Source organism: Tachysurus fulvidraco, chromosome 7 (assembly GCF_022655615.1).
Source record: "Tachysurus fulvidraco isolate hzauxx_2018 chromosome 7, HZAU_PFXX_2.0, whole genome shotgun sequence".
Taxonomy (NCBI): domain Eukaryota; kingdom Metazoa; phylum Chordata; class Actinopteri; order Siluriformes; family Bagridae; genus Tachysurus; species Tachysurus fulvidraco.
Genome location: NC_062524.1, coordinates 13,578,860 through 13,603,474, shown reverse-complemented (window position 1 = coordinate 13,603,474; position 24,615 = coordinate 13,578,860). Strand labels below are relative to the sequence as shown.

General features: G+C 42.1%; 3 protein-coding genes and 1 long non-coding RNA gene across 4 annotated transcripts in view; 3 read left to right on the top strand and 1 right to left on the bottom strand.

The window, feature by feature from the left end:
- tmem222b (transmembrane protein 222b) overlaps positions 1-4,944 on the top strand; it is a 7,022-nt gene extending 2,078 nt beyond the window's left edge. The window contains exon 6 of the mRNA XM_027157472.2: positions 4,447-4,944. Coding sequence (XP_027013273.1) covers positions 4,447-4,534 — 88 coding nt within the window. The 3' untranslated portion in view covers positions 4,535-4,944. The remainder of the gene's footprint in view (positions 1-4,446) is intronic.
- A 2,447-nt stretch (positions 4,945-7,391) lies between these two features.
- Positions 7,392-10,444, top strand: tpbga (trophoblast glycoprotein a). The gene is made up of 2 exons (XM_027157469.2): positions 7,392-8,062; positions 8,271-10,444. Exons 1-2 carry the CDS (start codon positions 7,803-7,805, stop codon positions 9,118-9,120), a joined length of 1,110 nt encoding a protein of 369 aa, XP_027013270.1. The 5' UTR covers positions 7,392-7,802; the 3' UTR covers positions 9,121-10,444.
- On the bottom strand, positions 10,422-12,448 carry LOC113649600. The gene is made up of 3 exons (XR_003442181.2): positions 12,306-12,448; positions 12,120-12,193; positions 10,422-10,704 (listed from the first exon to the last, which is right to left on the bottom strand). It is a non-coding gene; the product is annotated as an uncharacterized LOC113649600 (long non-coding RNA).
- On the top strand, positions 12,386-23,758 carry kdf1b (keratinocyte differentiation factor 1b). The gene is made up of 4 exons (XM_027157470.2): positions 12,386-12,573; positions 20,368-21,320; positions 22,110-22,178; positions 23,271-23,758. Exons 2-4 carry the CDS (start codon positions 20,387-20,389, stop codon positions 23,369-23,371), a joined length of 1,104 nt encoding a protein of 367 aa, XP_027013271.1. The 5' UTR covers positions 12,386-12,573; positions 20,368-20,386; the 3' UTR covers positions 23,372-23,758.
- Positions 23,759-24,615: the final 857 nt, after the last annotated feature.

Genomic DNA, 24,615 nt, shown 5'->3' with positions numbered 1-24,615 from the left:
GCATTCACTTTAATTCAATTCAATTCAATTCAAGTTTATTTGTATAGCGCTTTTTACAATAGACATTGTCTCAAAGCAGCTTTACAGAACATAAACACAGAGCAGAAGGTAAACATAATTAATGACAAAGGAAATAACGAATAATAAAAGAAATAAGAATTAACAGAATAAAAATTCTAGATTATTATTAGATGTATATAGTTCACAGTGTGTATGTATTTATTCCCCTATGAGCAAGTCTGAGGTGACTCAGGCAGCAGTGGCAAGGAAAAACTCCCTTAAATTGGTAAAGGAAGAAACCTTGAGAGGAACCGGACTCAAGGGGGAACCCATCCTCATATGGGTGACACTGGGGGTGTGATTGTAATATACAGTCAGTTAAATGTTGTATTGGTGTGAGGTTCAAGGACTTCTGATCTCCTGAGTACCACAGAGTCTAACTGGAGATGTCTCAGGATTCTTAGAGTCGGCCTCGGCTCAGTGGACGTCCAAAGGCTTCGTCCCACAGAGGACGTTGGGAGCTGGTACAGTGTCTGGATGCCTCGGGATGGGTACAAAGAGAGAAGCAGTGGAAAGGGATTAACATATCTGCTGTTCATAAAAATGTGCTGGTCTGATGTACTGGTGCATGATATTATGGGATGTATTATGTGTATGCCTGACTGAAGAGATGAGTTTTTAATCTACATTTAAACTGGGAAAGTGTGTCTGCGCCCCGAACACTATCAGGAAGACTATTCCAAAGTTTGGGAGCTAAATAAGAACATGCTCTACCACCTTTAGTAGACTTAGATATTCTGGGAACTAGCAGAAGTCCTGAGTTTTGTGATCTCAGGGAGCGTGAAGGATTGTAACGTGTTAGAAGACTAGTTAGATACATGGGAGCTAAACCATTAAGAGCCTTGTACGTAAGTAGCAGCAGTTTGTAGTCAATTCTATACTTAACAGGTAGCCAGTGTAGAGTTGATAAAATTGGGGTTATATGGTCATACTTTCTTGTCCTAGTGAGAACTCTGGCAGCTGCATTTTGGACTAACTGTAACCTATTTATTAAAGATGCAGGACAACCACCTAGTAATGCATTACAATAGTCCAGTCTAGAGGTCATGAATGCATGAACTAGCTTCTCAGCATCAGATACAGACAGGATGTTTCTCAGCTTGGCAATGTTTCTAAGGTGGAAGAAGGCTGTTTTGGTAGTATGGGCGATATGATTTTTAAAAGACAAGTTACTGTCTAATATAACACCGAGGTCTTTCACTGTCGAGCTACTTGTAATAGTACATCCCTCTAAATGGGAGTTAAGTTGTGAGAGTTTATGTGCACTGGTTTTTGGACCTATGAGTAGTATTTCTGTCTTATCGGAGTTTAACAATAGAAAGTTGCAGCTCATCCAGTCTTTTATCTCTTAATTTGGACACTGTGGCTATTTCATCTGGTTTTGATGAGATATATAACTGTGTGTCATCAGCATAACAATGGAAACTAATCCCATGTCTTCTAATAATGTTCCCTAATGGAAGCATGTATATAGAGACTTTAAGGGCTAAAGACATCAATATAAACACGAAGGTTGTGGACTAATCAATAAAACATTCACTTCATCACTCTGTGGCACAGAACAGGAACAGATATTGTTGTTGACTGTGTGTTAGTCGGCTTAAAGGTTAGCTCTGTAATCATGAAGTATGTGACCTAAACGTGTTTAAACCTCCTCTGTTACTGCTCATGTTCACTGAGCTCCAGGAGAATAGCGTGTAGATAAGATGACTTGTGGGAGGCTTCCAGACTAAACTGATTAGTAATGTGCTGTATATCAGGTTATAAGTAAGAGTTAACCTTATTCTATATAGAGATTGATGTAGAGGGAGAGCAGTGAATTATTACCCCAGTCTGAGGTTGGATGTGAAGTGAAGTTAGTGATTTTTTGCCCTGTGCTGCTGACACACGATCAGTTGACTGAATTATTTTCTGAATGGAGATGGTGATGGAGATGGGGATTGGTTGGGGATGGGGATTGCGATAGGATGGTGATGTGGTAGTCTAGTGGTTCAGTTGTTGGACTACCAATCAGATGGATGCGAGTTAAAATCCCAGGTCCACCAAGCTACCACTGTTGGGCCCCTAAGCAAGGCCCTTTACCCTCAATTGCTCAGTTAAAAATGTAAGTTTTTCTGGACATCTGCTAAATGCAGTTTTTCCTCACCTCCAAGTCTGAGATTAATCGGTTTAAAAACAAAGCCCTACCCCAGATGTGTGCCACTGTAGCTGTCTGGCATTAACTTATCTTTAGGATTTAGATAATTTCTGGTGTGCGGTAGGAAGATTTGCATCACGTTTAATGATGATTGTGTTTGCTGGATCTGTGTGCTGCCTCACCGATGAATGTGTTGTATAAAGCTGAATGGATGTTAAAGGGATTGGTGTGTCAACAGCATTCAGCCTTTAAATGCAGAGTCAACAAGCTGACGGCAGGTGCAAGAGCCAGCGGCTGTGTAAACAAAACAACCTGACAATAAGAGAAGGTGGAGTTACCTTAATGGAAAGAAAGAAAAGAAAGAAAAGGAAATGTCAGTTGTCCATTCCGTTGTTTTGATTTGTGTCAGGATCATTACTGTACCTCAGCGTGGAAACGTTATTCCACAGTGAAATGCGTCGCTGTTGTATGAGATTTTCACAAAGGTCCAATGTATAATGAGACGCAAGCTTATTGTGTTATGTGTTATATTAAGTTATCATACACCAGGGTTAACGGAGAGCCACAGACCTTAAAAATGAACAGAAATAAATCCTGCAGGTTTCATATAATGTGTAGAATCCTCACTTTAATTTCTACAACCTCAGTTAGAGATGAACTTCATTACTTTTCATTCGAATGGAATTTTTATTTCACTTAAATGCCATGTCTCTGTAAAATGGCTTAAACTTTCCACCATTAAATCAGCCATTAAATTAAAACCACTAATATAGCGTAGGTCTCCTCGTACCACAAAAACAGCTCTGATCTGTTGAAGCATGAACACCACAAGATCTCTGAAGCTGTGCTGTGGAATCTACACCAAGGGTTTATCAGCAGAACCTTTAAGTCCTGTAATTTGTGAGGCGGAGCCTCCATGCATATTATGTGGTTGTCCAGCAAATCCCACAGATACTGGATCAGATAGAGATCTGTGGAATTTGGAGGCCAAATCAACATGAAGTTTTTGTCATGTTCCTCAAATCATTCCTGAACAGTGTTTGAAGTGAACAACATCCTGCTGGAAGAGGACACTGATGTTAGAGAGCTCAGTTATTATTTACGAAGGCACCTGGTCTATAACAATGTTTAGTAACATCCACCTCTGGATGAACAGCCTTAGCACTGCAGGATCACCTCGACCAAACCAGGGTCATCAGGAGGCTCCACATAATCATTAAGGTCAATATCCACACCAACACAGAATGCTTACAGTCCTCCCATCAGACAGATGTTTCAGGAGTTGAGAAACAGCCCGCAGGCCGTCAGACTTGTGAAAGACCTTTTTCCACTTCCTCCCCCTTCACTTGCCCTCTAATCTTGAGATGTGCCAAGTTTTACCCCAGCCTCATAATAAAATCACAGCTCACGTAGGTCTTTACACACGTCTGTGTCCTGAACATACGACAGTAAAGGACCAACATTACTATTGACTGTGCTGACACTGGAGACTCCTCCCAAAACCACTCAACAAACATCATGAACTGTCTATTATAAATATGATCACACATTGGTTTAAATACATAAGATCTGCAGTAATACTGAAAAAATGGATGTGAATGAATTTCACTTCAGTAGAGCGGCATCTTTCTCCTCACATGATGCATTCGCTTTCAGGACAAGGTGTTTGAGCAGCTGTTAAAGCCTCCCTCTTTCTTTTCTTGGAAGTATGAACTTCTATATTCGGTGTTTCCTCATGGCAAAATGGTCCTAAATTAACTAAAACATTTGAAATGACATTTGAAAGGGTATTGAAAAGCATCAAAGCATCAGAAGGTGCTTGTAGATAGCAAAGAGAGCATGATGAAGCAGAAGATATATGAATTTTAGCATTGAAAATTGAAGGAAAGCCTCATATTGGTTGACCGAGCTGTAGTGGGTTATTGAATATCATTACAGTGTCAGCTAAGGTCCAGGTGATGATCCTGTAAGGACATGTGCCCATGATAGCCTCAGATTCCTGTTCTTGGCTGACAGGAGAGGAACCTGGTGTGGTCTCCTGCTGTTGTAGCTCATTCAACTCTAGTGAGTGATTGAGTTACTATATCCTCTCTGGCAGCTGGCACATGTGTTACTAATAAAGTGTGTTTTTAATACCATCTGAAGTGGTTTTCTTTCTTTCTTTTCTATATTTTTCTTCCTTTTCTCTCATTCATGTATTGTTGGTGTAAATAACCCCAGTTCATCTGTCTGTGTCTCTCCCCCTGCAGCTGTGTCGGATTTCTGAAGACCTGGTTGCCGTTCATCGTTCTGAGCAGCATCGTTGTGTCGCTCGCTCTGTACATGAACTTGCGGTGACCACAGTGGGGTCATAGAGACCACTGCATCCAGATGAATATCCGGGTTATTAGACAATAAAATGGGACTCAGATGAACGTCGGCCAGACTACACTGTATGGGACGACACGCTCAGATGATGGACGACTCCCGTGCAGATGACGAGCCCCATGACTAAAAGCTAGTCCTAAACCTGTTTTTCAAAGGATGGAGACAGGAAACCCATCACGGGTCCTTTATGTCCTTGTAACGTAAGAAATTACAGCATGGACTCAAACGCTTGTCTTCCAAGGTGTGAAATTAATGGCGCTGATTTCTGGGTTGGTTGCAGATTGGATTATTATTAAAATTATTATTATTATTATTATTATTATTGCATTGAAACTCCAGAAAACTAACTTTCTTGATAACATGATGCTTTGGATCCTGTTTATGGAGCTTCTTGTCTGTGTTTTTTTTTTTTTCTCTATGTTCACTTTATTGTGCTGTAGAACATCATGTTTGTAGTGCGATTGGTGTTCAGGTCATTTTATACACACCTTTGCACTCAGCTATCACACTGCTATGTGAACACGAGGAGGATTTTAACATTCAGTACTGTAGCAGGTAGACCACCACATCACAGCCCCCCGAGCCAGGGGTCCATATGGGACTGCACTTTATACAGCAGATCACTGCTTCATCTTCACAGAGTGGGTTCACAGGATTCTGTTAGCTGGAGTTCTCTGGTCTCTCTGCTGCTGTCACTTTCATAGTGATCAATAAACAAATGATGTATACAACCACCAAACCACCAGAATTAGCCATGTTGGTGCAATAAACATATATGTCACCTTATTAACATACTCTAAACTGATATCAACATAAATGCAGTATTTAGAATAGAGCTCTGCTTCATCACACCACAGATAAACAAACTGAAACAGCTTTAAGAGAAACGTCTGATTCTTTTGTTTTAATCATAAAGGACTTTTAATTAAAATACACATAAAAAATGTTATTCGTAGTTCTTCTGTCTAACGTTCCACCATGAGGACGTACTGACGTATTGTTTTACTGAATCTCGATGAACCCCATGAACTCCCAGGGTTCACGTGTTCAAACCAATCGTGTGTTAAAAGTGCGCCTTTGTATTATATCCAGTTTATTCTGTTATATCAAGCTACGTTTGTTTGCTTTTCTGCATTGTACATATTAACTTTGCATTCGGTTTCAAACACCAGACAAACCCTAACGTAATTCTAAACCAGGATCAGGACACCAGATCCATTACTACAGTTCCTGTGTCTGAATAAAATCCTGCCATTGTTTGGCATCAAACAGGAAAATTCCACGGGCCCTTTGCTCCTCTCACCCCCTTCGCCTTCGCTGATTAGCCCTCTCTTTCACACTCACTCGTTCTTTAGAACAGCAGGTAGCCGGGGTTTCTCAGCTCTTCAAAAATTCCTGCTACAGATCTTCAGTCTCCTTGAGTGTGTGAAGAGAGTGGCCCCTGCTGGCTCCAGCCAGAGCAGACAACAGTGTCACATATCATCTCTAACAAGTCCCATTGGTCATGAGGTCAATCGAATTACCTCACCGCTGACACAAAGGTGGTTAGAACAAACAGCATAATCTGATGTTTCAAAAGAAAAACAGAAATGAACAATTCACAATATGTACCTCCTACCTGATGTAGCCTTCAGCTCTTGTAGCTCATCAACCTCAAGTAAGTTTGTTGTGTGGGTTCTGAGATGTTTTCCTGCTCATCACAGTTGTAAGCTGTAGCTGATTTAACCCACTTTTGTCTCCAACCCCCTCACATAATAAGGCTTTAACCTAGAGATGTTTCTAAAATTTGACTTGTAGAAAATAAAGGTGTGCATGAGTTCCAATAGTTTACAGTATGTCCAAGGAACTTTCCAGCATCATATAATTATGGAGAGCTAGATCTGAGCAAGGTAATTTACATTTACAGCATCTACATCTACACAGACTCATCCAGAGCCAAAGTTTTTTTTTTTTTTTTTAAATACACACATACAATAAACTGGGAAGAAAGTGCTAGCTGAAGTGTTTCAGAAATAAAAAAATACAGTAATAAGGAATAGAACCATGTCTGAAGCTTTCTTTGTTCCCATGAGCACAGTGAGCTCCATCAATGTAAACGGACGTTTGGAAGGACCAGGACTTGTCCCAGAGTTGGCCTGTAGGACATCTGTTAAAGAGAACTGAGGACCGTTTCTCTCTTTTTTAAAAAAGAATTCATAGAAACTTTGGAAACCCAACACTGCTTATCACCCTGAGAACACCATCCATGCAAAAACAAACCACATGCTGGGGAGAAGGGTGAAGGTATGACAGATGGACCAAAATCCAAGGAGAATTTCGATTAATTTTTTGTAGCCCAAAGATGAATTAAGTTTGGAAGTCTTTTAATCAGGGTCAGCGTTTATACCAGTAGAGAAGAGGAACTAGCAGCAAACATAATCCAGAGAATATATTCTGAGAGGAAGCTCAAGACAAGAAAAGGAGCGATGAATAAAGGAATAAAGGAACTAATCTTTGTGATTAGTTTATTGGCAGATTCATCGGGTGCCAATACTTCTGCTTATTTCCGTACATTTTTTAATCTTTACAAATCTTTACGAAACAGATAGTCCATGCTTATTGCACTCCAGATGCTTTGCTTTAAAAATCTTTTCTTAGTTCAGTCCAGGACTTTCATCATATTCAATGAGAACAGTAGAAAACATACTGATCCCTGTACTGAGTACTGAACCTTTAATACCCTACAACTTGCTTTGTTTTTAACTTGCTTTTACTTGTGATTTGTGGATTTTGGATGATGAGTTCATCTCATACACGAGTAAGTCACCATTTACATCCTCCTCCTCCTCCTCCTCCCCTACCTCCTCCTCATCTTCATCCTCCCCTCCTCCAAGCGTTTGTCCAGCGCTGCGGCTTTCATTTCATTGTTCGAGAGGACTTCAGATGCTTCCCTTTCTCATGTTAATCAGCTGCTGCCTCTCACTTGACTACACGCGGCTTGTCCAGGATGCAGATGGAGCTGATAGCACCACGGGATCATTCACAAGTTCCTAAGTTCCTCCCAAACACCACGTTATTTGGAGACTCTGCGTTTGGGCGCAGGAGCGCGTGGAGACCCGAAACTTTTTCTGGACTTTCTAAATGGACATCAGTCCGTGATTTTGTTTAAAAACAAGTCATGTTTGTTCACTCAGTTTCAGCTACTCGGTCGAGGAGAATTTAGAGAAAGTTCGAGGGCTTCGTTTTCACACTTTGCGACATGTCCGTGTTTGTGCTGCGCGTCGTATTCGCGCTGCTGTACGTCCACGCGACGCGCTCTGCGTTGTGTCCTGCAGGCTGCGAATGCTCAGAAGCTGCACAAACTGTGAAATGCGTTTCTAAAGATCTACGGGACATACCGACAGGCATTCCTACCTATGCGAGGAATTTGTTCATTACAGGCAACCACATTAGTCGAATTGGTCCCGAGTGTTTCAGAGGGCTGGACAATGTGACAACGTTATCGCTCAGCAACAACAGGTAAAAAACATCTGCAGCATGCACAATACTGACCTGAGCAAGTATATACACACACTCAGGTGTTTTACAGTCTTAAAGCAGCAAATTTATAGTCATGTATATTTATAGTAAGGAACATTTCATATTTTCTCTTCCGTTTGTGCTTCTTAGAATCTAAAATGACAGAAGTTACACAGTGATTTGATTCTGAGCCTTTTTTCTTGTGTAGGATATTTGAGGTGGAGTCTCACACCTTCTCTAGTCTGCGTAACCTCAGATCATTGGACCTGAGCAGCAACCAGCTGGTGTTGATTCACCCAGAGGCCTTCACAATGCAAAACCACACTCTGAAAGAGCTGAATTTCAGCCGTGCGCTCTATAACCACTCGTCAGTCACTAACCTGTCCACGGCTCTGCGCTGGAGCAGCCTGAACAGCCTGCTTGGGCTCGACCTGTCCAGCAATGGCCTGATCTTCCTTCCCCCTCACATCTTCTTTCATATGAGCAATCTGCGCCGGCTTCAGCTAGCCAACAACTCTATAGTGTCTGTTACGAATGAGACTTTGCTGGGTTTGGAGCACCTAGAAGAGCTTGATCTCAGCCACAATGGCCTTAAAACCTTCAGCAAGGAAGGTTTGATGGAGTTGGAGCGCATTCCAAAAGCAAAGTTACACCTTGGGCAGAACCCGTACACGTGTACCTGTGGAATTGAGCCATTCATCATGTTGCTAAATGCCTCTCAGGACCGTGTCGTAGATGCTGAGCAGCTGATCTGTGTCTTTCCTATTGAACTGCGCAACATTTCTTTACTGTACGCGAGGACGTTGGTCCTGGCATGCCATCACATAGAGGAGAACAACAACCTGGCGCTTCAAACATCCTATGTATTCCTTTGCTTAGTGCTGGGTTTTGTGGGCCTAATGTTCCTCTTTGTGCTGTACCTGAACCGGAAAGGGATTAAGAAGCGCATCTATGAAATGCGTGACACTTGTAGAGATATGTGGGAGGGGTATCATTACCGATACGAGATCGATTCCGATCCCAGGTTGTCACAACTGTCCACGAGTGCAGATGTGTAATTTGGATTACTGGTACTTCTTCACACCTAAACTTAGGTGATTTATTGATGACAAACGTTTTTAAATATGGACATTGTTGTTTTAATGTTAGCAACCTGCACATCCATTCAGTGCATTAACTAGTGTTGTATTACAGCAGCTTGTCCATTACCACCACATGTTCTTATTTAGTTCCTGTATCCCCAGAGTACGGAGCTAAATGACTTGGTTTAGGATGGGTCTATGACCATTCTGCTATTCCCATCAGACCTAACAAGCATTTACTGCTTAGGACAGGAAGTAATTTTTATACTAAAATCTGTTATACTCTGTGCCGCGGTTACATTTTTTCCCGAGGTTCATTGAATGGCAGTGCTGGGTCACAGTCAGCAAGGCTGTGGAGCCGACTCAGCCCCTCTACCCACAGGGAGCTCGTGAAGAATGTGCTTTCCTTCCTCTACAAAGCATTCCAGTGCATGGATAACCTCCTCTAAGCTTACCACAGAGCCACCGAGAAACACACTTCCTTTGTACCAGATAAACAGAATGAAAGAAATGAAAAGGGGGAGAAAGACCAGCTGTGGAAATCTCTGCTCCTCTTCTGCTTCCTTTTTTTTATTCCTCTCATTTTTATTGTCAGAATGATAAAAAACAGCCCTGCGTGAGGGTTTGCTGGAGACAGCAGTGGCCTGTTGGCTGTTTGAAGGCACAGCCTGGCTCAGCTTTGAGGAACCACAGCAGCTTCTTGTGTTTAGTGATTGTTACAGTGATACAATGCAGATGAACCTGAGATGGTTTAGAATCACATGTTTTACATGTTAACTTTATGGGACAGATTTTACTACACATTCTTTGTGTACTAAGAGCCAGAATCCTTAGCTTGGATGCCATGGTGTTGTCATGCATATGCACAGTAAGGACATTTTAGTTTGAGTTAAAATTAACATAATTTAAATGTAAAGTTAACATGATATAAAATCATCACGTAACATGATTTAAATGTAGGATTAGGCCTCGTCTGTATCTCTGAAACCGATCTGGCTGCATAAAGCATTGTACATTCACAGAACAAAACTCGCTCGTTTTCATTTAAACAAAACATTCATTTGTGCCTGAAGCTCAAACTCTGTTTGTTGTGAAAGTCTTTATCCTCGTCGTTGTTCTGTTCTTGGCAACATTTTAATGAGCTGTCAGACTGCAGTTCATTAACCACATATGAAGGTTTCCAAGAGAGAAATGATGGAAACTTGAAATGATTTTTTATTTGTATGTATGTGAAATGTAACAGCTTCCATAAAGATGTCTGCATTCTTAATAAAATGTTGAACTGGAGGTTAAAAGTGTCCCCGGATGTGCTGGAGAGTCTTTTATTCCTTCTCTTTACCCCCACAGCTCTGACTTTACATTTCCTAACAGACTATGATATCTGAAGGAACTCATTTGACTAAACAGTATTGTGTGTAAAGTGTTTTTGGCTCTGCTGCTGAGAGGATCCTCGTGTCTCTGTGGGATCTGGGTCTAACTGCTGAAGGCCCACAGGAGCTAAAGCTGCAGTAATCAGTCCAGCATCATGAGCAGGAGGCTGAACCACAAATAGCAACCTGCCTGGTGGTGAGAGCAGAAGAGGAGCATAAACACCACTGAGGGCTTTTTTATGTATATGAGAAACATCTCTCTACTGCAACAAGAAACAAACTGCTGCTGAGTGTAACAGTGAACTCACATAGTGCAAAAGCTCAAAGGTGAAAGAAAAAACCCACAAGATTCAGACATATCTCTCTCTGTCCCCCCCCTTTCTGTGCACCCCCCTCTCTCTGTCTCTCTTTCTGTGTTTGTCTCTCTCTCTCTCTCTCTCTCTCTCTCTCTCTCTCTCTGTGTCTCTCCCCTCTCTCTCTGCCCCCTCTGTTCTCCCCCTCTGCCCCCCTTCCCCCTCTCTCCCTCACCATATGTAAATATTTAAAATTAAGCCCATATGTCCACATGCCCTTGAATACCTTTAAGACTTTTATGTAAAAGAAAAGATTCAAAATTAATGTTCAGCATAATAACTTACTTTTATAACTAACTAAATAACTAACTTTTTGCTAATTTGCTAATTTGTACTTAAGAAATTTTTTTTAACAAATTTGCTTAATTCAAGAAGAATTTTATCTTAGATTTCTGTATTAATTGTTGCACTATTTTTCAAGTCATACATTTCTGTCACATTCAAGGTGTTGGAGATCTGTTGTAGAAGCGTTGATGTAAGGTGAGTAAATTAGTCAAGGTGATGTTTTGGTATGCTTTTGCCCCGTCTTTTGCCCTAAATGCAGCAGCATATAGAAAATTCAAATTTGATTTATTTGTATTGCGACTTTAACAATTTACATTGTCTAAAATCAGCTTTACAGATGAATGAAAACAGGAGAGAGAGAGAAAAATAAATAAATATAATAATAATAATAATAATAATAATAATAATAATAATAAGAAGAAGAAGAAGAAGAAGAAGAAGAAGAAAAAATTATAATAAAAATTAATTAATTAATACATACATTTACAGTTTAAAATTAATTTAACCCGGAGTAAGCCGGAGGTGACTGTGGCAAGGAACTCCCTGAAATGTTTATAATAGTGCAGCCGAGAGCTCCTGAGGAACTAATGTGTCATCATAAACTCTGAGTTCAGCACAGATCTGATTGCTGATAAAGACACATTGTGTTTAAAGTACACGTCTATGGAGAACTTTAAGATTAGTCTGGTCCCACAAAGACACTCTGGTTACATAAGACTGTAGTGATGCTCATACAGACTGGACTGTGTAGTGTCCAGCTAAAAAGACAAATGAGGTAAACTCTCACTCCCTGGTGTGACCCAGATGAGGATGTCTTCCTTTTTTAGTTTACTTCCTCTCCAGCTTTATTCCTCTTTTCTCCTCAGTGAGTTAAATTTGTTATATCCGGATTTCCGTGAAGCTGATTAATGACCAATGTTAAAAGCTGTATAGAAATAAAGTCGAACTGATTTACTCTGTTACTTACATACAGTGCATTAAACAGGGGCATGAGCGGAAACTGAGGCTCGACACTGCCACCCAGTGGGAAAGGATTTCCTGCTAAAGAAACGAAAAAAGGCCAAAAAATATATAGAATTTTATTTTTTTTTGTAAAAATTAATTTTTTTGCATGTACTATATAACCCAATTTTGTATGATGGATTTTGTTTACCCCTGATTTTACACGGCCCGGTCGTGTGAGTACAGTGATGACGTCAGCAGGTGCCGTGACCTACCTGTCGCCTCAGGTAACTGAAAACAGCAGAAGATATGGAGGAGTTAGAAAACGGCTGTGGTGAGGTGTGTTAACCTGCTTTTAGTCTCAGCACCAGGATTTATTCTTCCTCTAAACTCAGGACACGTTACAGGATTAAAGTTTAAACGTGCTAGTGGTAAAAACCCTTCACTTCCGGGGACTGCGTCATTTCTCTCCCTATGCAGTGAGTAGACTTTGTTATTGACTTTATTCCTCTTGCCTACTGTTTGTGTTAAACTGTGTGTGTGTGTGTGTGTGTGTGTGTGTGTGTGTGTGTGTGTGTGTGTGTGTGTGTGTGTGTGAGAGAGAGAGAAGGATATAAATTACAAGCTGTATTCCTCTCTTTATTATAATGTAAACATTAATGTGTGTGTCGGCGGATAGACTGAGAACTTTATCTAAATTTCTCCGGCACTTCTGCCTTCACTTTACACCTGAAAGTGTGTGTGTGTGTGTGTGTGTGTGTGTGTGTGTGTGTGTGTGTGTGTGTGGTTGTGTGGTGTGTGTGTGTGTGGTTGTGTGGTGGTGTGTGTGTGTGTGGTTGTGTGGTGGTGTGTGTGTGGGGTTGTGTGGTGGTGTGTGTGTGGGGTTGTGTGGTGGTGTGTGTGTGGGGTTGTGTGGTGGTGTGTGTGGGGTTGTGTGGTGGTGTGTGTGGGGGGTTGTGTGGTGGTGTGTGTGTGGGGTTGTGTGGTGGTGTGTGTGTGGGGTTGTGTGGTGGTGTGTGTGTGTGGGGTTGTGTGGTGGTGTGTGTGTGGGGTTGTGTGGTGGTGTGTGTGTGTGGGGTTGTGTGGTGGTGTGTGTGTGGTGTTGGTGTGTGTGTGTGTGTGGGGTTGTGTAGTGTGTGTGTGTGTGTGTGGGGGGGGGTTGTGTAGTGTGTGTGTGGGGGGGGGGGTTGTGTAGTGTGTGTGTGTGTGGGGTTGTGTAGTGTGTGTGTGTGGGGTTGTGTAGTGTGTGTGTGTGTGGGGTTGTGTGGTGGTGTGTGTGGGGGTGGTGGGTGTGTGTGTGGGGTGGTGTGTGTGTGTGTGTGGGGGGGTGTGTGGGGGGTGGTGATGTGTGTGTGGGTTTTTTTTGTGTGTGTGTGGGGGGTGGTTGTGTGTGTGTGGTGTGTGTGTGTGTGTGTGGTGGCATTGGTGTGTGCGGTGTTGGTGTGTGTGTGTGTGTGCGGTGTTGGTGTGTGTGTGTGGTGTTGGTGTGTGTGTGTTGAGTTGGTGTGTGTGCGGTGTTGGTGTGTGTGTGTGGTGTTGGTGTGTGTGTGTGTGTGTGTGTGTGGTGTTGGTGTGGTGTTGGGGTGTGTGTGTGTGTGTGGTGTTGGTGTGTGTGTTGTGGTGTGTGTGTTTGTGTGTGGTGTTGGTGTGTTTGTGTGGGGGTGTTGTGGTGTTGGTGTGTGTGTGTGTGTGTGGTAGTGTTTATGTGTGTGGTGTTGTGTGTGTTTTGGTGGTGTTGTATGTGTGTGACGTGTAAAATAAAATGTTCCTTTAAATGATCCTCTTTAAAGGAACACATTGATTTCTGTACAAACCTGTGTAGGTGAGTGAGTGGGCGTGCGTGTGCGCTGTGTACCTTTCGACTGGACCTGATCTATTAAAACACACCTGACAATATTCATGTAAACATCACGGTGTATATCACCATCTACAGGTGTGTTCTAGGCTGTTTCTGTGCTGTTCTACAGTTTTTATAGAAAGTGAAAGTGTCTCTGTGTGTGTGTCTGTATGTGTTTGTGTATATCTCTGAGTGTGTGTGTATATCTGTGAGTGTGTGTGTATATCTGTGTGTGTGTGTGTGTGTGTGTGTCTGTGTGTGTCACAAGCAGGAGGTTTTACCTTTCATGTGGATGCCAGTCAGTAGGACAAAGACAGATTGTGTTGTGTTTTAGCATGCATGTATTCATACTTACTGATGATCAGGATCAGTGTCCCTCATTGTTTAAATAAAGTTACTAATGTGTTTATATTTTGGAGTATAAAACTCTATAAGAGTTTAGAATTATGTAGCTGAGGTTGAGGAACTGTTTGAGGCACTGAGCTCACTGCTGGAGAAACAGTAGGTTGCTCCCTTGTCCTGTGTGCTTTGGGTCCTTGTCCTGCTGATAGGTGATAGGTGACAGTCATCTACACATTACCGGTAGACACCATGATAAATGCCTCAGATATTTTTGAAGAACATCAATTCTAAAGCAGCTCTGATGCTGCCACCACCATGCTTCACCATGCCTTGGTGTTCTTTGAGTGTTTCTCTTTTTTTATGGATTATATATTCTGGACTCTCTGGGTTTTTTTTTCTATTTGTTGATAACCGCCTCTGTGGTGTTCCTCTCCTGTCCTGATCGATTGTCCTCCTCTCCTGATCGATATCTTTCAGCTTAGTGAGCTTTTTGAGACAAAATGGACAGATGTGAATAAAGCCCCTGTGAAACAGTATATTTATGTTGGCTTTGTAGAAGCCAACATTCTGATTGCCTTTATAAGCTTATTATTATTATTATTATTATTATTATTATTATTATTATTATTATTATTATTATTATTATGTTGGCTTTGTAGAAGCCAACATTCTGATTTCCGTTATAAGCTTATTATTATTATTATTATTATTATTATTATGTTGGCTTTGTAGAAGCCAACATTCTGATTTCCGTTATAAGCTTATTATTATTATTATTATTATTATTATGTTGGCTTTGTAGAAGCCAACATTCTGATTTCCGTTATAAGCTTATGTTGCAATAAACTTATTATAATTATTATAATTATAATTATAATTATTATTATTATTATTATTATTATTATTATTATTAGTAGTAGTAGTATTAGTATTATTCTTAGACAAAATTAAAAAAAAAAAAAATGCGGCCTAGGGCGTTCGAGCCACATGCACCAAATTCGGATATGTCGTAGACCCTGGTCTGAAGTTTGTTGCTTCTATTTTTCTAAGCGATCGGAATTCCGGCATTCCCAGTTCGGAAGCTCAAAGTGGCCTTTTTTCCCATAGACTTCCATTATAAACTTCTGAAGTTTGTAATTCGGCAAGTTTTCGAGCGATTTATACCGAACTCGGACAGGTTCTTTAGGACCTTACTCCGGACCAAATTTTTATTTCGGAGTTCCGATGGAATTTTCGGTTTTCCCGTAGTCGACGATCGAACATCCCATAGACTTGAATAGGGAATTCCGAAAAGTCCTCTAAGCTCTCACACACACAATACATCCAACATTAAGAATTACATGTACTGTTCTATGCAGTATAATAAGTAGAATCCCATAATGACTGCAGTATTGACATGAAATGTCCAAACCCTCAGTAGCCTTTTTTGCCAAAAGTATTGGCACCCCACCGGGTATTCTGGTGACGTCACGTGCAGCCCCGCCCCCAAAACAAGCGAAATCAAAAATTTGCACAACATGGACATGTGACATATCAAAACACTCAGCACAATGAGGGGAACTGCCCCACGGGTATTCTGGTCACGTCATGTCACGTCACGTGAGGTCACGTGAGGTCACGTGACATCACGTGACATCACGTGAAAATTGAAAATTTGCACAACAGGGACATGTGACATATCAAAACACTCAGTACAATGAGGGGAACTGCCCCATGGATATTCTGGTAACGTCACGTGACGTCACGTGTAGCCCCACCCCCAAAACAAGCGAAATTAAAAATTTGCACAAGATGGACATGTGACATATCAAAACACTCAGCACATTGAGGGGAACTGCCCCACGGGTTATATGGTCACGTCACGTGAAGTCACGGGAGGTCACATGTAGCCCTGCCCCCAAAAACAAGCAAAATTAAAAATTTGCACAACATGGACATGTGACATATCAAAACACTCAGCACAATGAGGGGAACTGCCCCACGGGCATTATGGTCACATCACGTGACGTCACGGGATGTCACGTGCAGCTCCGCCCCAAAAACAAGCAAAATTAAAAATTTGCACAACATGGACATGTGACATATCAAAACACTCAGCACATTGAGGGGAACTGCCCCACAGGTATTCTGGTCACGTCACGTGACGTCACGTGATGTCACATGTAGCCCCACCCCAAAAACAAGCAAAATAAAAAATTTGCACAACATGGACATGTGACATATCAAAACACTCAGCACAATGAGGGGGACTGCCCCACGGGTATTCTGGTCACGTCACGTGACGTCACGTGTAGCCCCGCCCCCAAAACAAGCGAAATCAAAAATTTGCACAACATGGACATGTGACATATCAAAACACTCAGCACATTGAGGGGAACTGCCCCACGGGTATTCTGGTCACGTCACGTGACGTCACGTGTAGCCCCGCCACCAAAACAAGCGAAATCAAAAATTTGCACAACATGGACGTGACATATCAAAACACTCAGCACATTGAGGGGAACTGCCCCATGGGTATTCTGGTCACGTCACGTGACGTCACGTGTAGCCCAGCCCCCAAAACAAGCGAAATCAAAAATTTGCACAACATGGACATGTGACATATCAAAACACTCAGCACAATGAGGTTAACTGCCCCACGGGTAGTCTGGTCATGTCACGTGATGTAACGTGATGTCACGTGTAGCCCCGCCCCCAAAACAAGAGAATCAAAAATTTGCACAACATGGACATGTGACATATCAAAACACTCAGCACATTGAGGGGAACTGCCCCATGGGTATTCTGGTCACGTCATGTGACGTCACGTGTAGCCCCGCCCCCAAAACAAACGAAATCAAACATTTGCACAACATGGACATGTGACATATCAAAACACTCAGCACATTGAGGGGAACTGCCCCACGGGTATTCTGGTCACGTGACGTCACGTGTAGCCCCGCCCCCAAAACAAACGAAATCAAAAAATTGCACAACATGGACATGTGACATATCAAAACACTCAGCACATTGAGGGGAACTGCCCCACGGGTATTCTGGTCACGTCACGTGACGTCATGTGTAGCCCCTCCCCCAAAACAAGCAAAATCAAAAATTTGCACAACATGGACATGTGACATATCAAAAAACAGCACAATGAGGGGAACTGCCCCACGGGTATTCTGGTCACGTCATGTGACGTCACGTGTAGCCCCGCCCCCAAAACAAACGAAATCAAAAAATTGCACAACATGGACATGTGACATATCAAAACACTCAGCACATTGAGGGGAACTGCCCCACGGGTATTCTGGTCACGTCACGTGACGTCATGTGACGACACGTGAAAATTTAAAATTTGCACAACATGGACATGTGACATATCAAAACACTCAGCACAATGAGGGGAACTGCCCCATGGGTATTCTGGTAACTGCACGTGACGTCACGTGTAGCCCCGCCCCAAAACAAGCAAAATAAAAAATTTGCACAAAATGGACGTGTGACATATCAAAACACAGCACAATGAGGAGAACTGCCCCACGGGTATTATGGTCCCGTCACGTGACGTCACGTGATGTCACATGTAGCCCCGCCCTCAAAACAAGCGAAATAAAAAATTTGCACAACATGGACATGTGACATATCAAAACACTAAGCACAATGAGGGGAACTGCCCCACGGGTATTCTGGTCACGTCACGTGACGTCATGTGACGACACGTGACGACACGTGAAAATTTAAAATTTGCACAACATGGACATGTGACATATCAAAACACTCAGCACAATGAGGAGAACTGCCCCACGGGTATTCTGGTCACGTCACGTGACGTCACGTGCAGCCCCGCCCCCAAAACAAGCGAAATCAAAAACTTGCACAACATGGACATGTGACATATCAAAACACTCAGCACAATGAGGGGAACTGCCCCACGGGTATTCTGGTCACATCATGTGACGTCACGTGTAGTCTCGCCCCCAAAAGAAGCGAAATAAAAAATTTGCACAACATGGACATGTGACATATCAAAACACTTAGCACAATGAAGGGAACTGCCCCACAGGTATTCGGATCACGTCACATGCTCATGGCCGATCACCTCCAAAAATATTGGCACCCTAGCGGTCCAGTAGCTTTCATAATCTTTCTGTCCACTCGCCTCCAAAATGCACCGGCCTTTGCGAATACTTGCACCGTCAAAGCCAACATCAAAGTTTGTCACGACGAACTTTACTAATCTAGTTATTATTATTATTCTTAGACAAAAATTTATTTAAAAAAATGCGGCCTAGGGCGTTCGAGCCACATACACCAAATTCGGATATGTCGTAGACCCTGGTCTGAAGTTTGTTGCTTCTATTTTTATAAGCGATCGGAATTCCGGCATTCCCGGTTCGGAAGCTCAAAGTGGCCTTTTTTTCCATAGACTTCCATTATAAACTTCTGAGGTTTGAAATTCGGCAAGTTTTCGAGCGATTTACACCGAACTCGGACAGGTTCTTTAGGACCTTACTCCGGACCAAATTTTTATTTCGGAGTTCCGATGGAATTTTCGGTTTTCCCGTAGTCGACGATCGAACATCCCATAGACTTGAATGGGGAATTCCGATAAGTCCTCTAAGCTCTCACACACACAATACATCCAACATTAAGAATTGCATGTAATGTTCTATGCAGTATAATAAGTAGAATCCCATAATGACTGCAGTACTGACAAGAAATGTCCAATTCCTCAGTAGCCACTTTTTGCCAAAAGTATTGGCACCCCACCGGTTATTCTGGTGACGTCACTTGACACCTCGTGATGTCACATGTAGCCCCTCTCCAAAAACAAGCGAAATTAAAAATGGACATGTGACACATCAAAACACTCAGCACAATGAGGGGAACTGCCCCACAGGTATTCTGGTCACGTCACGTGACGGCACGTGATTTCACATGTAGCCCCGCCCCAAAAACAAGCTAAATTAAAAATTTGCACAACATGGACATGTGACATATCAAAACACTAAGCACAATGAGGGGAACTGCCCCACGGGTATTCTGGTCACGTCATGTGACGGCACGTGACGTCACTTGAAAATTAAAAATTTGCACAACATGGACATGTGACGCATCAAAACACTCAGCACAATGAGGCGAACTGCCCCACGGGTATTCTGATCACGTCACGTGACGTCACATGTAGCCCCACCCCAACAACAAGCGAAATTAAAAAGTTTCACAACATGGACATGTGACATATCAAAAAACAGCACAATGAGGGGAACTGCCTCACGTGTATTCTGGCCACCTCACGTGACATCACGTGAGGTCATGTGAAAATTAAAAATTTGCTCAACATGGACATGTGACATATCAAAACACTCAGCACAATGAGGGGAATCGGGGTATTCAGATCACGTTACGTGTTCATGTCCGCTTGTCTCCAAAAGTATTGGCACCTTTGCTGTCACAATCTTTCTGTCCACTCGCCTCCAAAAAGCACCAGCCTTTGCGAATACTTGCACCGTCAAAGCCAACATCAAAGTTTGTTGCGCCGAACTTTACAAATCTAGTTATATTTGGATTTCATCAGAATCATTTGACTGATAGCTGCATTATGATTTAATCAAACATCAGCCCCAAATATAAAAGGGTGTCTATATTCATGCAGGAGTGTTTTTTATTTGTCCATGTTTTTTGTTGAGGTTATGGACAAAGTTCTGACATGATTTATCTTAGTTTCATTTTTTATTTTTTATATTTCCTCTGTTCTTACAGGTGAGTGTAGACTTTTCTGTCCCTTCTGCCTCTTGTAGGAATAACATTATATTCCAGTTTAATGTAATGATGCAGAACAAGCTCACGTGTGTGTGGTGGCCAGGGGTGCAGATACTTTAAAACACAGTGTAGATGTATTTGTAGGAGCAGAATAGTCTTACCCCTATCCTATGTGGCTCATGGGGCATTTCTATGTGTAATAGCACTGAGGATCTACCAGTAGATTCAACATTAACTGTAAGACACCTTACATTGTGCTCCTCCCTCACTTCCTCTCTCTCTCTCTCTCTCTCTCTCTCTCTCTCTCTCTCTCTCTCTCTCTCTCTCTCTCTCTCTCTCTTTTAAACAGACCCTGACACTACAAAACCATGTCAGGCGATGGCAGAAGCATCTCTCAGAGGTGGGAGAGGGCAGGAAGTTCTGACGCATGGTCCATGAAGAGTAGTAGCACTAAGAGCAGGACGTATGAAGAGCGCTGTGTTGACCCGGTCAGCTCCGAGACCCAGTACCCCGGAGCGATCCACAAAGTCCATCGAGAAGATGCTAATGGAAATGCTACAGTGCCCGAGAGTGTTCAATTTCTGCCTGGCAAGAAAGAGTCCACATCTGGTTCCTGCACATGCGGTCCATGTGTCTCGGTGAAAAGCTGTCGGACGTTTGCCTGTAGCTTGTTGACATGCGGACTGTATCATGTGTGTAGGCGAATTCCATGTTTGTTGTCTGCGGAAAACCGAGGCGACGAATCAGAAGTCGTTAAAGCTGTGACGTTGGTGCCTGATGCGAAGAACGATTTTTATCCTGATCTTTGTATCGGTGGCGTCAAAGTGGATCCATCAGCGCTAATGGTAGAACACGGGCAAGTCTCATTTAAGCTTCCTAAAGAGGAATCAGACATCCCAACACACCGGAGTGGCAGCATACATTTCAGCGACCTACAAGACGAGGACTTAATTTACCGAGGCACAGATGAGGATGTGGACTCGCTAATCACACGTAAACTGCTAGAGGTTTTCTCAGAGTTTGAGATCAATGAGCTCGCGAAATGCACATCGGACTCCATGTTCCTGAAGCGCTCGCAGGAGATCAGTCAGCTCATCTCAGACATAGTCGAGGAGCACAACATCAGGGAGCAAGAAGCGGAATGCCGTTTGGTGCGCGAGATCATCCGCATCAGCACACGTAAGAGCAAGAAGAGAGTGACGGTGAGACAGCAGGAGCTGCAGAGAGACAGTGGTAACGACACCTGGAGGAGCAGCAAGAGGAGCAGCAAGAAGAACAGCTTCAACTCCATGAGCGACGGCAGTAAGTGGCACCCAACTGTAGGGTTGGGTATGAAAAGAAATCTTCCGATTCCGGTTCCAGTTCTGCCTTATGATTCCCGGTTCTGATTCCAATTCCATAATTAAAGAAATGTGAAAAATAATGCACAATACTTAAACAATTCCATTTGTGTTTATTAATCACTCTTTAAATATTTTGAACAGAGCATTTCAATTCATATCAATTTAAATTTAAATAAATTCAACATCAAATTTAACATCCAGAATTACAACTCAGCAAAACATTTTTCTGAAAAAAAATGAACATCTGCTTTCTCTGGGAGATGACGAGACCTTTCCTGGCTTATTGTATCTCCACCTGTGGAGAAAACCCTCTCAGAGGGGTAGATTTGCTTCATTGTTGTAGCTTTGGAAATGAATCCACACTTTAGACTTTTTTTAGACATGTTTAACACAAAGCGTACCTCAGCAAAGCAGCGCGACTGACTGATATCTGTGGTAAGCTGCGTTAATTTGGTTGCGTGACTGTAAACAGTGCAAACAATTAATATTCATGAGGTAAGACGTGGCTATTTAAAGTGACCGCTCCCAGCGCTTTGCCCGTCATCGCATTGGAACCGCGTTTGGAACCGAAACTCAAAAAGTCTGCGCGGTTCCGGTTCCTGTTAAAAAACGGTTTAAACTGAATAAGAACCGGTTATCGGTTCCCAACCCTACCCAACTGTTTTATTACTTTCAGCTATATTACAGAAATAAATTTGTTTGAGCAGTATAAGACTAACAAACTGGAAAATTGTTTTCTTCTGTTTAGGTCTGAAGATTTCAGAGGAGAGATCCGATGACATAGAAGCACGGAATCTGCGGAACAACAGTAATCAATGTAAGTTGGTGTCGTAAGTCTTTTTTTAAGCTGCTCACCCCAAGCTGATTTTCCTGTCACTCAGCTAAATCAAATGAAACTACATTTTTCCTTTGTGCTGAACTGTTCCTCATTAGTCCATCACACCCTCTGGGTTCATAACAAAAGCTGACGATGTTGTTGACATTCGGTTATATTTGGCTCACGTTTACCTTTGACCTGTTTATTGGACTGAAACCTTTGAGTACCTTTGACTTCTTCCCTGCTTTTATTATCTTTTTTCCCCAACAGACGGTTGTGGATTTTGGACTGTTGCCTTCCAGAATTAAACCCTGTGCACTCTTAGCCATGTGTTGAGATGTTTAGACAGCACTAACACCATGCCACTGCACAGTGACCTTACAGTCGTAATGTGTTCACCTGAATTCATTGTGCAGTGATTTTTGTTTTTATATATAATGACCTTGGCATGTTAATAGTGATTACTTTGTGCACGGACACCTTCGGGGACTTCTCTGCTAACTCACTCGTGTTGGTACAAAGACTTTCTACCCAGTTCTTGTCAGCTGTGAAGCTTGTAATCGGATACACGTTAACAGATTGTTTACAATTGGCATCAACATGTGTAACACTCAGGTAATCAGATGACCGTTAAACAGGAACAAGCGGCTTGCTCTTCACACGTCAGGTCTTTCACGTGCCTCTGGCGTGTCTTCACAGACAATTTTCTATCCTGTACATCAGTGGCATCAGCTGCCAAACATCTGACAATGATAACGTTTGTTATGTTGAGAAAGATAACTGTGTGCATGTAACAGGGGACACTGTGGTCATGTGACAGTGTATGTGGTCATGTGACTATATTTTCGTTCACATAATGTTGCTCATACCAAATTCACAGGCTACAGAAATAATAATAAGGAAACTCTGGTTATGGACTGGAGTGGATTAGTGGCTCTGTCTGTGTCTTTGAAGGTTCTACAGACTTACACAAGTGTCATTTAATCCTTTATTCATAGAACAGCTCTGAAATTTGAAAAATAAACGTCGTGTGTGACTGGATCTCAAGGCTACGAAATGTATTAAAATGTCTCTCCCTCTCTCTCTGTACAGTGTACATGCCCAGCTCTCCTGTGTCTCCCTCACCGAGCATGGACCACGTCACCCCCATCACCTCAGACACTCCTTTACTCCATCACGGACTGAGAGCCTGACCCTGTGTTTATTCCCTGTCTGTCTTGACCTCTGGGATTGTAATGAAGTACCTGTGCTTGCTCTCTTTCAGTCCTCAGAGCCATACAACAAGAGATTGTGACGTTCCTGAATTTATTGTATTGTACAGTAGATGATGACGAGGGGTGAAACACTAGACGACATGAAATAAGAAGCTGTTCTTGTGAAATGAGGTAAAAAAAAAAGATCAGCATTAGCTCAATTCATCCACTGTGGCGCTTTCCGAAGTAGTGCTTGAAGGACAGCATTTTTTTCCCCTGTAAATAGAAAAAACGCATGCATGTATGAGCCAGAGAGGCGTTTTAAAGGAAATTAGCTGGGGTTAAATGAGGACATTGTGTACTTGTGAATAAAATCTATTGTTTTTCCATTTTCTTCGATTAGTCTTAGATGAAATTGCATTCTATGAGTTCTGATTGAATCAGTAACACTAACGGAGTCAATTCTGAGCTGTTTTTATTTTCCTCGTCGGTAATATAAAGGTTGATGAAATTCCCTGAAACAGGAGACTGACCTTCAGATGAGTTTGACATGAGTTCATCTGCTGAAAGCTGATCTTTCTTCTCTACCACTTCCATGAAGCCCAGGCCAAATATCCCATTGTTGAGGAGGTTAAGGAAGGTTTAGGAGATAAAAAAAAGTGCTAACCTTTTATCAGCTGAGGCTGGAGTCAGAGTTTGTCTCTACATTCTCATCTGTGAGAGTGTTGGAATGCACAGATCATAACTCGTATCTATAGAAATACATTAGAGATGTGAATGAATATGGAGCTGACGTGAACCACTACAAACACACAGAGAGAAGAGACACAGGTTAAGTTTTCGTGGACCTCTGTGACTGTGAGCTTTTTTTAAAGTAGAAGGTTTCAGGAAATTTTCAAACTCGGAAACGACACAAAAAGACGTGAAGGCAGCTTTCGGTTACAAGGACGCTGGAAAATCCAGACAGCTCTTTATTTAGTTTTCTAAGACTTTGTGTGGGATAAAAGTGAACATTCTTATTAAGTTTATTCCCCCAGCACCTAAGACCTCCACTAAAAACACTGCCTTACTGAGCTCTGAAATACATCCATAATTTAATTTAATCCTATTTCTGTATCCATTTAATAATTTAATTTAAAAATAGACCTTGTACATTCCTTGTGTGTGTTTTCTTCTGTCATACTTCAGTGATGCTTCTGTATTATTATTAATAATTATAAATCAGAATCAGGCTTCAGCTTTCA